A 16,436-nucleotide genomic window follows, 5' to 3' on the forward strand; every position below is an offset into this window, starting at 1 on the left:
ATACCCTCTACAGGTATGTAGCATTCGCTTTCCGCAGCTTAGTAAAAGACCCCCATAAAGGGCTAGATCCTATTTATGATGCCTATAAAATTAGTACTGAAAAAAATACACCTAGGTGTATTCTATAAACTACACCTAGTTAGGCACAGTTTATAGAATACGCCTAAATTTAGGCATAGTTTATACAATATGTCCAGCACCCATTTCCTTTGACTATATTTAGTCACAGCCATTTACACCACATAAAACTTGGTGTAAATGCCAACGCCTAAGTTGCGCACTAGGAATGCCCATGATCTGCCCATCCGATGGCCATTCCTCCTTTTCAGATCTAATTAAAGCCAATTAGTGGCAATAATTGCTTGTTAAATGGCAATTATTGGCACTGATTGGCTTGTTAAGCCAATTAATTTGTGCGTGTAAACAGGTATGACCAGGTTTGCATACGCAACATAGGTCACACTGAGGCATATTTTCAAAGCACTTAGCCTTCCAAAGTTCCATAGGTTTCTGTGGAACTTTGCGAGGCTAAGTGCTTTGAAAATATGCCTGACTGTGTAGAATTTGGGGATAAGCTTATATTGTCTATTCAGTAGTCCACTTCTGGTTTATACTGAAAGTGTATTCCAAAAAGTCTCCTAAACACTTTGGAATTTCATCCACTGCAGCAGTTGTTCATTGTTATCATCCACAGCCATCCAAGTCAGCAATTGCACCCTCTATTGCTGAATTGTAGGAGCCTGCGAAGTTGTCCAGAGTAATAATATACATTTACAAGCAACCAAAAGTGCTTTTCTTAGAAATTGTTTATGTCCTTTATCCTGCACACCACAATCTTCTCCAAGCTCAAATAAATAATTGTGTGAGGGTAAAATTTGAGTACCTAGACTGGTAGAACACTGAGAACAGATGTAAGCCTCAAATCTTTGGATCAATGCACTGTACCAGAACATATGTCCTAAACCTGCCCCTCTGTTCCCATATTTAAGATGTTCATCTGTTGCACATAATTTCACCTTGTATGCTTGATGTGGTGATATATGTATGGATAGACAGATCTTCTACTGCATTTGCCAGTTACAGTAGTTTGATATACAAACTTTAGGCTAGTTTTCCGTGTAGTGTTTTAGAAATGTTAAGTCGTAGTAGTAGATCTATCCATAACCATCTTAACTTCAGGAAACTACTGAAAACCAACTTGTTTAAGAAGGCCTACCCCCCTGACTCAAATTAACTTCCTACAAAATATGGACTGTACTAGACTTCTATCACCACCCCTCTTTATTTCTTTGTTGTTTTATACTTACGTTTCTTACATGCTTACTATTGTACTATGTATTTGTATTATTGAACCAGAGCCTACCTCTTCGGAATTATGTAAGCTACATTGAGCCTGCAACTAAGTGGGAAAATGTGGGATATAAATGTGTTAAATAAATAATTCGGCACGCACTAATTAAATTCAGGTCTTTATGCCAGACCTCCCCTGAAGCAATATAATCCAATGTGATAATCCTTTTACAAACCAGGACAAATGAACTGAATTTTGCACTTTTAAACATAACAACCCACTAAGTATCTTGTATGGATCTTCCATAAGATTCAAATATGGTAATAAGAACATAAGCGTTGTCATACTGGGACAGACCGAAGGTCCATCAAGCCCAGCATCCTGTTTGCAAAAGTGGCCAATACAGGTTACAATACCTGGCAAGATCCCAAAACAGTACAATATATTTTATGCTGCTTATCCTAGAAATAAGCAGTGAATTTTCCCCAACTCCGTCTTAATAGTGGTCTATGGACTTTTAGGAAGTTATCCAAACCTTTTTTTAAAACCCGCTAAGTTGGGGACCACGTGATGCACGGCTAGAGAGTGGCAGTCGCTGTGCAGAGCTCCCTCCTTACCCGCAGTTAATTGAACTTTCTAACTTGCATCGCGCTACTCCCGCTAAATCGGAGGATATTGCTGAACAGGGGAAGTGTAGCGGCAGCTGTTGGTAGACGCGGATAGGGTGCAGGAGTGGAGAATGGCAGCTAAATCTGGAAAAAAAGAAGGGGCGCGAAGTCGGCTGCTCGAAAACAAGATGGCGGAGACGGAGAGCGGGAGTCCGCCGACTGTGAGCTCCGCGTGGGCCGCGGAGGTAGCGGCAGAAGTGTCGGCCATGCTGGAGGTATCCGTAGACCTTAAACTGCAAAGGATCGCGGATCAGCTGAAAGGGATCGATGACAAGCTGGGCGGTATCCAGACGGAGTTTACCCAATATAAACAGAGGCTGTCGGATGTAGAGGACTCGGTGCAGCAGCAGGAGACGTCGAGTAAAGCCCTGAAACAGAAGGTGGAGCGACTTGAGGCAAAATTGGATGACCTGGAAAATCGGGCGAGGAGGAGTAACATCAGAATGGTGGGGCTGCCGGAAACTATTAGAGAGGCTGATTTGCGATCTTTCCTCGAATCCTGGCTTCCCACAGCACTTCAGCTCAAGTTGACAACAGGCCCGTTAAGAGTGGAGAGGGCCCACAGGTTAGGGCCTGTGCGTAAGGAGGATCCGCGGCCCAGAGTTGTGATTTTTAAGGTGCTGAACTTTGCACACAAACAGGATATCTTACAAGCACTCAGGAAATTGGGACAGCTCAAGTATGAAAATTCTGTGGTGCGCTGCTTTCAGGATTTCTCCACGGCAGTGTCATTGCAGCGAAAAGCGTTTCGCGAAGTGTGCCAGCTTTTATTTTCCAGAAAAATACAATTTGCTTTACTTTACCCCGCACGACTAAAAATTTGGTACCGGGGGTCCCAGCAGTTCTTTACTGTGGCGGAGGAAGCACTGAAGTTTATCCAACAAGATCTACCTGCTGAAGGGCCAGCATGAAGAGACCGGATTTGACAGTTAGTGAGAATGGAATGGACATATGAAGGGACTGGACTGGTACATACTTGGTGAGATGGTGAGGAGTATTAATGAGCATGTTGTAGGGAAATTTTTTTTTTTTTTTGAATTGTGGGGATAGGCATCACAAATCTATAATGCAGTTGGTGTGAATTGTTTGAGAAGGTGGTGAGTGAATGCGGTCCTATTTTCTGTTATAGTTGAGTGAGGAACTGCAAGGGACACTGTATTATAATTATAGGATGGGAAGGGCCCCTGGGTACCAAAAAGAAGGAGCTATGTATATGAGGCTTGGATGGATATCTTATAAGGTCTGGGGGGAGTGAGTGGGTGTGGGAGATAATAACTTTGATGTATAAAGGGGGCAAACAAGCGTGATAATGGAACTGTAGATGAGAGGGGTGAGGGGGGAGCTCGCGTGGTCCGGCTCTTTTAGGAGCTATGGAGGATGATGTAGGGGTAGGGATGGGTGGGAAGGGAGGGCTGGGGAGATACCTGGAGATAGGATGGAAAAGAAGTTTTTGGAATGGATGGCTGTGGGGGAGGGGTCCATGGGCTGGGGGACGTCCTCCTTTGTTTTTAAGTGGAGTTAGTTTTGTTATGAGAATACATGACTACTGGGTTATTGGGATCACTTAGAATAATCTCGTGGAATGTAGGGGGGGTTTCCTCCCCTATCAAGCGCACTAAGGTGTTACAAGCGCTGCAGCGGCAGAGGGCGGACGTAGTTTTTCTGCAGGAAACGCACCTGTCCTCCGGAGAACATGCTAAGTTTAAAAGAGGTTGGGTTGGTTCTTTGGTGGAGGCTCCTGCAGTGGGGAGGAAGGCAGGGGTGATGATCTTATTCAGGAAGGGTATCCCACTTCGGCTCAACTTGACCCAGGCTGATCCGGAGGGCAGGTGGGTCTTAGCCGATGTGGAGATAGCTGGTCGCCATTTGGTGTTCTGTAATGTATATGCCCCCAATGTGTTCAATGGCAAGTTTTTTCAAGCTTTGATTAAGAGACTGGCTCCGCGTGCGGGGGGGGGGGAGCTGATATTAGGGGGTGACTATAACTTAGTGATTGATCCCTTAATGGATCGTTCCAATTTAGGTGGCCAGAGTTCGGGGGGAGGCTATAGGGCACTATCTTCCTTATGTAAGGCTTTGGAGCTGGTAGATGTTTGGAGGGTGCTGCACCCGTCGGAGAGAGACTTTACTCATCTTTCTCGAGCACATGGCTCTCAATCCCGTATCGATTATTTGTTTGTCTCTCACTCTCTATTACCCCAGGTGCAGAAAGCGGAGATCGGACCGTACGCGGTCTCGGACCATGCTTTGGTTTGGTTGACCCTGATGGACAAACCGCGGGCTGGGTGTAATCGGACATGGAAATACCCGTTGGAGCTGGTGCAGGATTCGAGATTTCATGCTTATTTGATGGATAGGTGGGAAGACTATGTATATCATAATGGGGAACATGTAGATCAGCCGGCCCTTTTTTGGGAAACAGCAAAGGCGGTGTTAAGAGGGGACATTATCTCTTATTCGGCGAGGGCTCGGAAGTTGAGAGATGGGGAGATTGTTCGTTTGGGGGCTTTGGTTCAGAGGCTGCGGAGAAATTATGGGCGCTCACCTACTTCTGAATGCAAGGGGGAATTGTTGGGAGCGCAGAAAGAGTTAAACGAATTGCTGCATCAAAGGGCGGTTAAGACCCAATTCTATTATAAATATCGTCTGTTTCAATATGGGAATAAGGCCGGGCGATTATTGGCTAGGATGCTTCATAAAAAGGGAGGTGTTAACCGCGTGATGCAGTTGAAGGCAAAAGACGGGAGGATGACGAGTGTAGATGGTGAAATTGCTGATGTTTTTGGACAGTTTTATAAAGCACTGTATGCAGTGGATCAGGATGCTGTGATGGACAGTGAGATGTATTTGGAGAACCTGAACTTACCTCGGCTTTCTGACGGTCAACGTGGCCGCCTGAATGGGTCATTTACGGAGGGGGAGTTAATATTGGCTCTGCAGCAGTGTGCTACTTACAAGGCCCCTGGACCAGATGGTTACAGGGTAGAGTTTTACAAACAGTTTTTTGATAAGGTCAAAATGCCGCTGTTGTCCTTGTTCAACTCGATGGTGGCTAAGCGCACGCTCCCGGGTACTTTTCAGGAGGCTCAAATAGTGGTGCTCCCCAAGGAGGGGAAAAATGAGGTGGAACCGGAATCTTACAGGCCCATTTCTCTTATTAATGTGGATGCGAAGTTATATGCTAAAGTTTTGGCCAACAGATTGGCAGAGGTCCTCCCGTCATTGGTTGATGAGTCCCAGGTGGGTTTTGTGAAGGGAAGGACAGCAGTGAAGAATGTGCGATCTATCTTGACATCTTTAGAAGTTGTGGCCCGGGGACGCCTTCCATCGCTCTTGGTTAGCTTTGATGCGGAGAAGGCGTTTGACCGGGTGAACTGGTCCTACATGTTTGCGGTGTTGAGACATTATGGCTTTGGGGATTTTTTTCTGGATGCTGTTGAGGTCTTGTATTCGGAGCCGCGGGCGTATGTGTGGGTAAATGGGGAACGCTCAGAGTCTTTTAGGATCTATAGAGGGACTAGACAGGGTTGTCCCTTGTCTCCTCTTTTGTTTGTTCTTTCTTTGGATCCTCTCATTCGGGAAATCCTACAGCATCCAGAGATACAGGGAGTACCAGTTGGGCGAACGGAATTTCTTCTTTCTGCCTTTGCGGATGACCTGCTGGTGCATCTTACGGAGCCGAGCACCTCTCTACCTGCCCTCTTAGAACTTTTTCGAGAATTTGGAGACTTCGCTGGGTTCCGTCTTAATTATTCCAAATCATTGGCGTTGCCCTCAGCGGAGGAGATACTGCGGGAGTGGGGTGGGGAATTTCCTCTTCGTTGGGCGCAGGGATCCTTTAAATATTTGGGTATATGTTTGTCGATGAGGGTTTCCGAGTTGTACCACCTGAATGTTTCCGGTTTGTTGAAGGCCACATCGGAGAGGTTGCAAGCATGGATGTCTTTGCCTTTGTCGCTTTCTGGGCGGATTCAGTTGTTCAGAATGGTGGAGTTTCCCAGATGGCTATATCTGCTGCATATGTTGCCCATTTATCTACGAGCCAGAGACCTCAACCAGCTGGGTAAGAAGATTAGACGTTTTTGCTGGGGGGGAAAGAAGGCAAAGCTGCCGTTGAGTTTACTGCAAGGGTCCTGGGGAGAGGGAGGTTTGGGCCTGCCGGATTTGCGGCGATATAATTGGGCTTGTCTCATGCGTTACATTGGGGACTGGTTTTTGGCGCGAGATGATTATGTATGGAGACAATTGGAAAGCCAGTATTATATACCGTGTAATTTTCATTTTTTACTACAAGCTCCCAGCAGGATGATTCCGGTGGAGTTACGGAATAGTATATTATTGACCCCTCTACGAAGTCTTTGGAAAGATGTGATGAAGTTGTTTGGCTTGAGTAGATGGATTTCGGATATTCTTCCTATTCGGGGTAACTTATCGTTCCGACCGGGTTTGGAGAATGTGATTTTTCAGAAATGGGCGCGACAAGGAATCACTAGGTTAGAACATGTGTTAGATAGGCAGGGGGCAATGTTGAATTTAGGGGCATTGGGGCTCGGGTATGATATGGGAGGTATCTTTGCTCACGCCCAACTGAAGCATTATGTTGATTCATTGGACAAGGGGGCTTTAGGTTCTCGGCATTGTCATTTTCTGCGGCAGTTCTTTCATTCAATGCAGGGGGAACGTCTTTCAATCTCTGGGCTGCATAGGGCGTTGGGAAGATATATGGTGCCCAAGATCCGAGAGCAAATTCAACAGCGTTGGGCGGACGATTTGGCTAGGCCGCATTTGGCTTTGGATTTCAATGCTTTGACAGCTAGGATTCCAGGTTTGACGGGTAATGCTGGACTTAGAGAATGCCAATATCGTATTCTACACAGGGCCTACCTAACAAAGTCTCAAGTGTTCAGGATGGGAGGGGTGTCCACTCCTCTCTGTGGGAAGTGTGGAAGGGCTCCGGGGTCGTTTTTTCATTATTTGTGGGGGTGCTATAAGGTGAGGCATTTTTGGGACTCCATCGTTCGGTATTTGGGCACTCTTTTGGGATCGAGAGTCATGTGTTCCCCGATGGGGATCTTGCTAGATAAGCATGAGCTGTTCTTGTTACAGGGTGGTGCGGCCCGACAACTGATTCGCAAGGCCTGTTTGATTGGTAAGCGGATTATAATGAGTCAATGGATGGAGGAGTCCTCCCTGGATTTCTGGCACTGGCGGAACAGACTACATGAATTCATGCTATTTGAAAGGAGGGGGGTGGGCTGTTCCCCTAAGCGGAGGAGGCAGTTTCTGGACATTTGGGGGCCATATATTCAAAGCTTATCTCCTAAGGGGAGGAGTTTGGTGATCAATTCGTTTTAAGATATAAGTTGATAGGGAGTCATCCATTTCAGATATAGACCAAAAGTTTGGGTATCTCCTTAGAGGGGGGGAGGGGGGGATTTTCCTTATTGGTCTGATAACTAGGGGGAAGGGGCAAGGGGGGGAGTAGACAAGTAAGAGTCTGATGGGTGTAGCAGTGCTGTTGGGGGAGAGGGGGGGACTTATTGCGCAATATGGAGGATAACGGTGAACAATACTATTGTAGGGTTATGATATGTTTCCTAAAGAGGTTCAGATGGAATTGGCAGTCTGCACTGCAAATGTTGAATTATTAAGATAAAACTGTTGAACACCTGCTAAGTCCTGAAGTGTTTTCTCAGTGGCTCCCGAGGATATTCCCAACTAGGTTTGGTTTGCTAAGGGAGGGAAGGAGGGGGGGATAGATTGAGTAGAGAGGAGGGGTGGAGGCAAGGGGTATGAAGTTAATGATTGCATTGAAATGTAGGCTGAGACACTATGATGTTTAAAATATTCTTGTACCATTACTTGATCAAAAGGAAATTAGAAGTTGCCATTACCTGCCAGCAAGCATGGTAAGGCAAAACACTAGAAGGTTCGTGCTAGCAGAATGGAGAAAATTTGATAAGATTTTGCAGCACGGGCAGGCCATACATATGGTTCTACCAGAGAGGATGTCTCTCAAAGCCGGGCTATAAGAAACAAGGCCCTTTGAGATATTATTCGATAATGCAATACGTTAACTGTATTATGTTCCCCCAGGTTATACTGCTGATTACTCTTTATAAATGGAATACTTTAATAAACAGATTTAAAGTAGAGGGATTAGGGACGGGGTTGGGGTGTTTGGGGATAAAAAGAAAAATTTCATTGACTGTGGAATGCTGAATGATTTTCTTGTACTTGAACAGTGTTCATGTTGAAGTTTTCTGCTTGTTTGTATTGATCTTTCAGTCAATAAAAAGATTTAAACATAAAAACCCGCTAAGTTAACTGCTTTTACCACATTCTCTGGCAACGAATTCCAGAGTTTAATTACATGTTGAGTGAAGAAATATTTTCTCCGATTTGTTTTAAATTTACTACTTTGTAGCTTCATTGCGTGCCCCCTAGGCCTAGTATTTTTGGAAAGAGTAAACAAGCGATTCATGACTATCCATTCCACTCCACTCATAGTAACATAGTAGATGACGGCAGATAAAGACCTGTATGATCCATCCAGTCTGCCCAAGGTGATAAACTCATTACATATAAGGTATGAGGTGATACAAGGTGATTACAACATATGTATACCTGAACTTGATTTGTCCATGTTATTTTCAGGGCAAAAACCATAGAAGTCTGCCTGGCACTCTCCTTGTTCAAAAACGTTTGAAGTTGTTATCGAAACCCTTGATAAGCTGCATTCCAGCCATCCAAATCTATCCAGCCACGGTCAAGGCATAGACCATAGAAATCCACCCCATACTGGCTTTGCTTCCCAATTACCAGTGTTGCCACCTAGTCTCTGCTATGCTTCTTTGAATCGATTCCTTCTAAACAGGATTCCTATGTGTTTATCCCATGCATTTTTGAATTCTTTTACGGTTTTTATCTCCACTACCTGCTGTGGTAGGGCATTCCAAGTATCCACCACCCTTTCGGTGAAAAAATACTTCCAGACATTATTCCTGAGTCTTCCTCCCTTCAACCTCAATTCTTGTCCTCTAGTTCTACCACCTTCTCGTTTCTGGAAAAGTTTTGTTTGTGGATTAATACCTGTCAAATATTTGAACATCTGTATCTTATCACCCCTGGTTCCCCTTTCCTCCAGGGTATACATGTTCAGGTCATCAAATCTCTCCTCTTATGTCTTACTATGCAAAACACATACCATTTTCGTCGCTTTTCTTTGAACCACTTCCGGTTTTTTTATATCCTTAGCAAGATACGGCCTCCAAAACTGAAACAATACTTCATGAAGCCTCACCAACAACTTGTATAGGGGCATCAACACCTCCTTTCTTCTACTAGTTATACCCCTCTCTATGCAGCCTAGCAACATGGCCACCGCCTTGTCACATTGTTTAGTCGCCTTGAGATCCTCAGACACCAACAGTCCAAGGTCCTTCTCCTGTGCCGAGCTTATCAATCGCTCCCCTCCTATCCAGTACATCTCTTTTGGATTTTTGCATCCTAAGTGCATCACTCTGCACTTCTTCGCATTAAATTTTAACTGCCAGACCCTTGATCATTCTTCCAAGATTTTGAGATCCCTCCTCATGGTTTCTACACCCTCCTTGAACATGATGCTTCAATTGTAAATAAGCAAAGTGATCCTGAGAAGGAATATCAAATTCCTTTTGTAAATCAGAAAATGGCTTCATCTTCCTATCACTGGTCACTTTATGAAACGAATATTAAAGGCTGCTGCTCTCCTACTTCCAGAATGCCCTATTCTGTAAGCCTAGGATGAAATTAATATGTCCAACAATTGGCAACAGGGGCAAAAAAAGAAGAATAAACAGTGCAATGTTTATTTAGTTTCTACCAGGTTCATTGTTAAAACTTTTACTTGGACATGAGATGTGAGAGTGGGTGATAGGGAGGAAGTATGCAACAGTGCACTAAGTTCTATGGAAAACCCAAAGTAGACTCATCAGCCATACAAGAGAAATAATCTTTGGTTCGAAACCAATTACTAAATGTGTCATAAACCACAGGGACAATTATAATAATAAAGGTCTATCAAACCTAAACCCTTCCTTCTTTCTGGATATAGACAATATATGTAAGGGTAATCTCACTTTTTTCCTTTCCATAAATAGTGACATAACAATTTATTGACTCTGGGATAATCTTTATGTAACAGTGTTATGGGGAGCATCTGGAATGTGTACAGCCATTTTGGTACCATTATCATAATGTAAAGATCTTTCCTCTCTGGCAATTTATTTATTTATTTGTTACATTTGTATCCCACATTTTCCCACCTATTTGCAGGCTCAGTGTGGCTAACATAGTACCATAGCGGCGATCGCCGATTCTGGTCTGAACAAATACAGAGTGTGCACAAGTACAAGGTGTGGTTGTGGTACAATAGTGTCCATATATGGTAGATACATTGGTGAAACATTAGGTAGGAAGAGGGAGAGTTGGGGTGAGTCCATTACGTTCTTGGTGGTGTTGTGTAGCAGGTGCTCTGGTTCTTATGTTGGGTCGGTGGGGTATGCCTTTTGGAACAGGTGCGTTTTTAGTTTTTTCCGGAACTTTAGGTGGTTGAACGTTGTTTTTACTGTTTTTGGCAGTGCGTTCCATAGTTGTGCGCTTAAATAGGAGAAGCTGGATGAATATGTTGATTTGTATTTGAGTCCTTTGTTATTTGGGTAGTGAAGATTAAGGTATGTTCGAGCTGATCTAGTTGTGTTTCTGGTTGGCAGGTCTATGAGGTCTTTCATGTATCCTGGGGCTTCGCCATAGATAATTTTATGGACCAGGGAACAGATTTTGAAAAGTAATACGTTCTTTGATTGGGAGCCAGTGCAGTTTTTCTCGGAGGGGTTTGGCGCTTTCAAAACGTGATTTCCCAAGCCTGGCTGCTGTGTTTTGTGCGGTCTGGAGTTTCTTTATAATTTGTTCTTTACAGCCCACGTAGATTCCGTTGCAGAGGTCTGCGTGTCTTAATACCATTGATTGTATCAAGTTGCAAAATATTTCCCTTGGAAAGAATAGTTTCATGCGTTTAAGTTTCCACATTGAGTGGAACATTTTCTTTATGGTGGATTTCACTTGATTCTCTAGTGAGAGATTCCGGTCGATTGTTACTGCGAGGATTTTCAGGCTGTCTCCGATAGGAAGGGTGTCGCTTGAGGTTTTTTTCAGATCAAGCAGTGATGGCTTCACATTCAACTCATGAATCTGCTATAAATTTGGAGGAATAGATACCCCAGATACTTCAACAATCCTGAAGCCCATGTTGGTGGAAAATTATCTGTCTAGCTATCTCTATGTTCTGAATGGGTAGCTCCTCAGACTTTTATAGGAAGCTCCTCAGACTTTTATAAATTGAGCCTGAAGCCTGATATCTCTCCATATTCTCTATACTTAAACAGACTTCTTATGATAAATTTGCTCATATTATAGCATTCCACAACATTTCTTTTAAATCAGATGTTTAGTATTTTTATTCCTCAAGATGTGACAGAAATCAAGGTCAACGAATATACAAATTATCTCCACCTTCACCTAGGTTGGAGTAATCAAAGTTTTGGCTTTAGTAGCCCATCAGTTCCAAACAGCCACAGTCTTTAAACAACTGGAAAGATATATCATGTCTATCAAGGTTTTGCCTCCTGGCAAAGCCTTAGAGCAAGATCCTGGCTTTTAGCAAGAAACATGAGACTTCTACCCTCTTTCCTTTTTTCCAAAAACAGCAAACATTTGAAAAAGAACTTTCCCCCACAGAAGTCTCCAACATAGTGTTTGCAAACCTCAAACGTTTTAATGCAGTTTGGACTTATCTTGTTTCAGTTCCATCTCTTCTGGTCCATTTCCCAGCCCATTAAGCTATCAAAGGCTTGGGGTTTTAAGTCACAATCCGTAGATTCCTCTTAGGTGTCTTCTTAACCCAGCAATCTGTCCTGCTCTTAGCTTAAGGCAGTAATTTATAGTGTATCAGGGGAACTTTTCCTCCTCCTTCTCTCTCAGAGACCAGTAAACTGCCTGCTCTTTGATTATGTATTTGAGCTGAGTGTAAACCTGTCCCCCACCCCCTCTCCTTGAGAGACAGGAATCTGTATAGGGGGCAATTTTAAATTGTTTCTGAGCATTACCACTTTTCTGATTTGTTCTCCCCTTAATATCTACTCTGGAACAGGAACTTTAAAGGTTTCTAGCTCTTTTCACTATCATATAGGCCAACAAATCTCAGATTGCAGCAATGTTCCCATTTCTCTAAATTGTCGTCTTTTTTCCTCTTGTTGCTGAAGACGAGAATGAACACTCTTTAACTCCTGTATGATGTGACAGTTCAGCCTCCACCACCACTATCTAAATACTGCTCTACTTCTTCCATGTGATTTGAATAATCATACACATTGTTTCACCTCTGCAGATTGCTCCAATATTTTTAAAATTTTTGCATCCAGTACTTTAACCACCAACTGGAAAAGTTCTTCTACAAGAGTCTCAGTATTTTGCGGCATTGGCTCTGCAGGGGTACTGTCCACTATCTTATCATCCACTGTTCGCATTTTCTCTTTCTCCTTCTTTTGCAGCTTAGAGGTCATTTTGCTTTGTGATTACACTAAATAATTGTCCATATACAAATTAATTACCCAGCTTTAATCAAAAATCATTTCTGTTCAGCATGTTTAAGTGTGATGGGATTAGATAGAGACGGGCCCCTTGAGCAGGCCAGAAACACATCCTAACCTGCTCACTGTATCATGTGACCTCCTTTTTAAATGATGTTGCTAAATGTAATTGCATTAGCTATGTATGCTTAACTATTAAAGGGGCCTATGCACTAAATGTGAGTTAAGGATTACATACATGCTAATTGCTGTTAACACAAGTATTTAAGTAATGCTATATGCACAGAACACCCAATGTTGTGCAAAAATATTTAGCACATATAAGTTTGATAAATGTAACCAAGCTAATTTTGAGTGACTGAACTTTGATGAATTTTCACCTGAAAACATAGACTAATTTTCAGTTGAAAAGTTCCTTAATTGTAGATGGCTAACTGGGTAAATAAAACTAAAATGGAGCACTATGAAGGATATTATGTAGTACTATCAAATCCCGCAATAAAGTCCTTCCTACTTTCAATAACGTGTTAGGGGGTTAGTTGAAATTGGAAGAAAAGCCTTATTTCGCAGTATACACTGTCATGTATCTAAGGGGTACTCACTTGCATCATTGGCTTAAAAACCTCCAATCGATCAGAATGTGTTGTTTATTATGTAAACACTCTAAATCCAGCCATGTGAGGCTTTTCCTCCAATTTCAATTAAAACCCTAACACGTTATTGAAAGTAGGAAGGACTTTATTGCGGGATTTAACTGGGTAATTAGCCATCAGTGACAGCTTTTCAAATATGTACCTTGCAGTGAAAATATCCTATAAGCTTTAGCTGTAAGACACAATATTGGACCAAGCTTATTGCCTGTTACATACTAAAGTTGTACAAAATTAGTTACTTTTCATGTTCTTATATCTCTACTACTACATCCCTTATGAGAGCATGATCCATATTGATTTGGGGTATTATGAAACTTGACCAGTTAGCATTACTGTAGTCTATTGGGATAGAAATGGAGAAAGCCACTGCTTTTCCCTGGGATCAGTAGAATGAATCTTGCTATTATTTTGGATTCTGTCAGGTACTTGTGACCTGAATTGACCATTGTTGGAAGCAGGATACTGGGCTAGATGGACCATTGGTCTGACCCAATATAGCTATTCTTATGTTCAAGGACCGAGTCCCCCTTATCCATGATGTAATGAAATGATGTTACTGCGAGTTGTGTTTGTCAGAATGTATGTGTCTATAAATTATTCATGTTTTATAAATACAATTAAAATACATGGCGTTTTAATACTTTTGTTTTTACAGTGACAAATTAAATGAACTAAGACGACAGAAGGAAAAATTAGAAGAGAAGATCATGGATCAGTACAAATTTTATGATCCTTCTCCTCCAAGAAGGTACTTCCAACTATATTACTTCATTTAAGCATATGTGTTAGAATTCTATAAGTATAACATGTTTAGGGCTGCTTTTATAAAGCCACGCTATCGATTCAGGCGTGGCAAATGCGATAAAGCGCATTTAGTTCCTATGGGCTTCGTCACATTTGCCACGCCGGAATCATTAGTGTGGCTTTGTAAAAGGAGCCCTTAATAGTTAAACTAGCTTTTTATTTTCAAGGATAAGCAGTACTGTAAAATCCGCGTCTATAGGTAACATCATTTACAGTCTGGTGTGGGAAACAGCACCACAGCAACTTTATCCAGAAGCATTTGGGAAGTCTCACCAAGCATGCATGCATGTTCCTGCCTGCTGCTGTCCCACAGAATCTCCAGTCTTTGCTCTTAGCCGCCTCAGCTCCTCAAAAGTTTTGTGTATCATTCTTCAAAGTCTGTAATTCCTGTCACTGTTGCATAGTCTTTTCACATGGATATCTCTCACTTTCTCCTTTATGGGGTGGACAATTCATTCTAACCTGGCAAAAGGAATCCCCTTTTAAATTCCACAGATTCAAACAGATCTGTCCAAACTGGGCTGGGAAACTCATGTAGGATTTCAGACTCAGGGCATATGTTCTACGCAGGAACAGCTTCAGTATGTGAACTTCCTGGAACTCAAGGCAATATAGAATGCTCTATAGGCTTTCAAAGATTAGTTGGTCAATATATTTATCCTTATCCAGACAGACAACCAAGCAGCAATGTATAAATTTCACATGAGCGTGCTGAAACCCAACCATAGTATACCTTCTGTAAAGGCTGGGATGCAGAACGTAGAACTCAAACCGGGCCATTGGCTGCAGCTCTACTGAATCCCTCTACTCTGCCTCCAAGAGCCATGTTAGGGAGGGAGTGGTATAGCAGTAGATGTCCCTAGGAACACTCCCTCACTAAAGGTGCATGTTAACCACCTTACTGTAGGTGGCGCTAATAGAGTGCAGTTTAGCTGCCTGAAAGCAGGTGACACTAAACTGCCCAAGCAGGTCCTGAGTCAGAAAGGCAGGGCTCAGAGGGAAGGAAGGTTAAATGCCTTGAGTCAGTGAGAGAGAGGGAGGCCCTGAGGCAAGAGGTCTCCTGGAGGAAGGCTGTGAGAGAAGGGATCTTCCCAAGGAATTGACTGGGCTAGAATATCTGGGAGAGGCTCAGAGAAGCAGAGTGGCCCTTAAGCTAATATCTCCAGAGTCTATGTGGGAAAGACAATCAAGGCAGGAAGTTTTGCAATTACGTTGAAGACTCATATATTGTGTGTCCAGGCTGAAGACAAGCCTGTATTGGACTGTGTTTGTTTGGAACAGTAACATTGAGTTAGGGTTTGACAAGATCACTGATAGCACTGCACTAAACTGTGATGCAGTAAGCTTTTGCATGTTAGAACACAGTAAAAAATAATTCTTCTATTTACTCTTACCCCTTTGTCTGCCAGTGTCCGTGAAATCCTGTAGCCAACCTCTAGTCACACACATGGTGGTAGCTTGGGGATTTTGTGTGTGTCTGCGAGAAGAGGCAGCCCACCTGTCTCCAGGGATTGGGGCATCAGTACAACTAGGGGGAAGGGGGTTGTATAAAGGCAAAGGAGAGTGGCTCTGCCTTAGGAGAAATAAGACTTAGTAAGCGCTGGATAAGCAGGTTTTATTTTCTCTGGGGTATTTTTTGTTTGGGTTTTTTTTGGGTTTTGGTTTTTTTTTTTTGTGGAAAAGAGTTGCAGTTGTGTATTGCTGCTGCTTATCACTCTGCCTCTTATCAGCAAGATGAGGAGCAAGCACATGATTAGCTGTGTGGATCAAAGAGAGTTGACAGGATCATTGCTAGCTGTGTGGGCTGAAGGGAGGCAGTAGGATCTTAGATGAGGCATGATCAGCTTGAAAACGAAGAAGCTGCAGTGGATGGATTTTATGTGGATCAAAGAGAACAAGGGAGATGAGGCATGATCAGCTTGAAAACGAAGAAGCTGCAGTGGATGGATTTTATGTGGATCAAAGAGAACAAGGGAGATGTGCTGGAACCTCGGGGAGAAGATAGGATAGAGAGCTGGGATTGGGGGGGGGGGGGATAAGATGAGAGATAGAGTTTGGAGTCTTGCTGGAGAGGGAGGGAGACAAGAGAGAGCCAATGAACTTCCTGAGAGAGGAGAGAAATGGGAGAATGTGCTGAAGGACTGGTAAAGAAAGAGAAAGCTGGAAGTTTTGCTGAGGAAGAACAAGCCTTGAATAGAGACTAAAAGCTTGGGGTTTTGCTGAGAGGGTGGAGACAGAGTACATAAGTTTTGCCATACTGGCACAGACCAAAGGTCCATCAAGCCCAGCATCCTGTTTCTGTCAGTGGCCAATCCAGGTCACAAATACCTGGGTAGATCCCAAAGAAGTACAAAATGTTTTATACTGCCTATCCCAGAAATAGTGGATTTTC

The 16,436-nt window shown here is 43.1% G+C and overlaps 1 protein-coding gene across 4 annotated transcripts in view; it reads left to right on the forward strand.

Annotated features, from left to right (window-relative positions):
- Nucleotides 1-16,436, forward strand: part of CCDC88A (coiled-coil domain containing 88A) — a 552,486-nt gene that overhangs the window by 433,893 nt on the left and 102,157 nt on the right. For all 4 annotated transcript variants that reach the window (XM_030196448.1, XM_030196447.1, XM_030196444.1 and 1 more), the window contains one exon: nt 13,896-13,988. In XM_030196448.1, coding sequence (XP_030052308.1) covers nt 13,896-13,988 — 93 coding nt within the window. The remainder of the gene's footprint in view (nt 1-13,895; nt 13,989-16,436) is intronic.

Source organism: Microcaecilia unicolor, chromosome 3, assembly GCF_901765095.1.
Source record: "Microcaecilia unicolor chromosome 3, aMicUni1.1, whole genome shotgun sequence".
Lineage (NCBI taxonomy): Eukaryota > Metazoa > Chordata > Amphibia > Gymnophiona > Siphonopidae > Microcaecilia > Microcaecilia unicolor.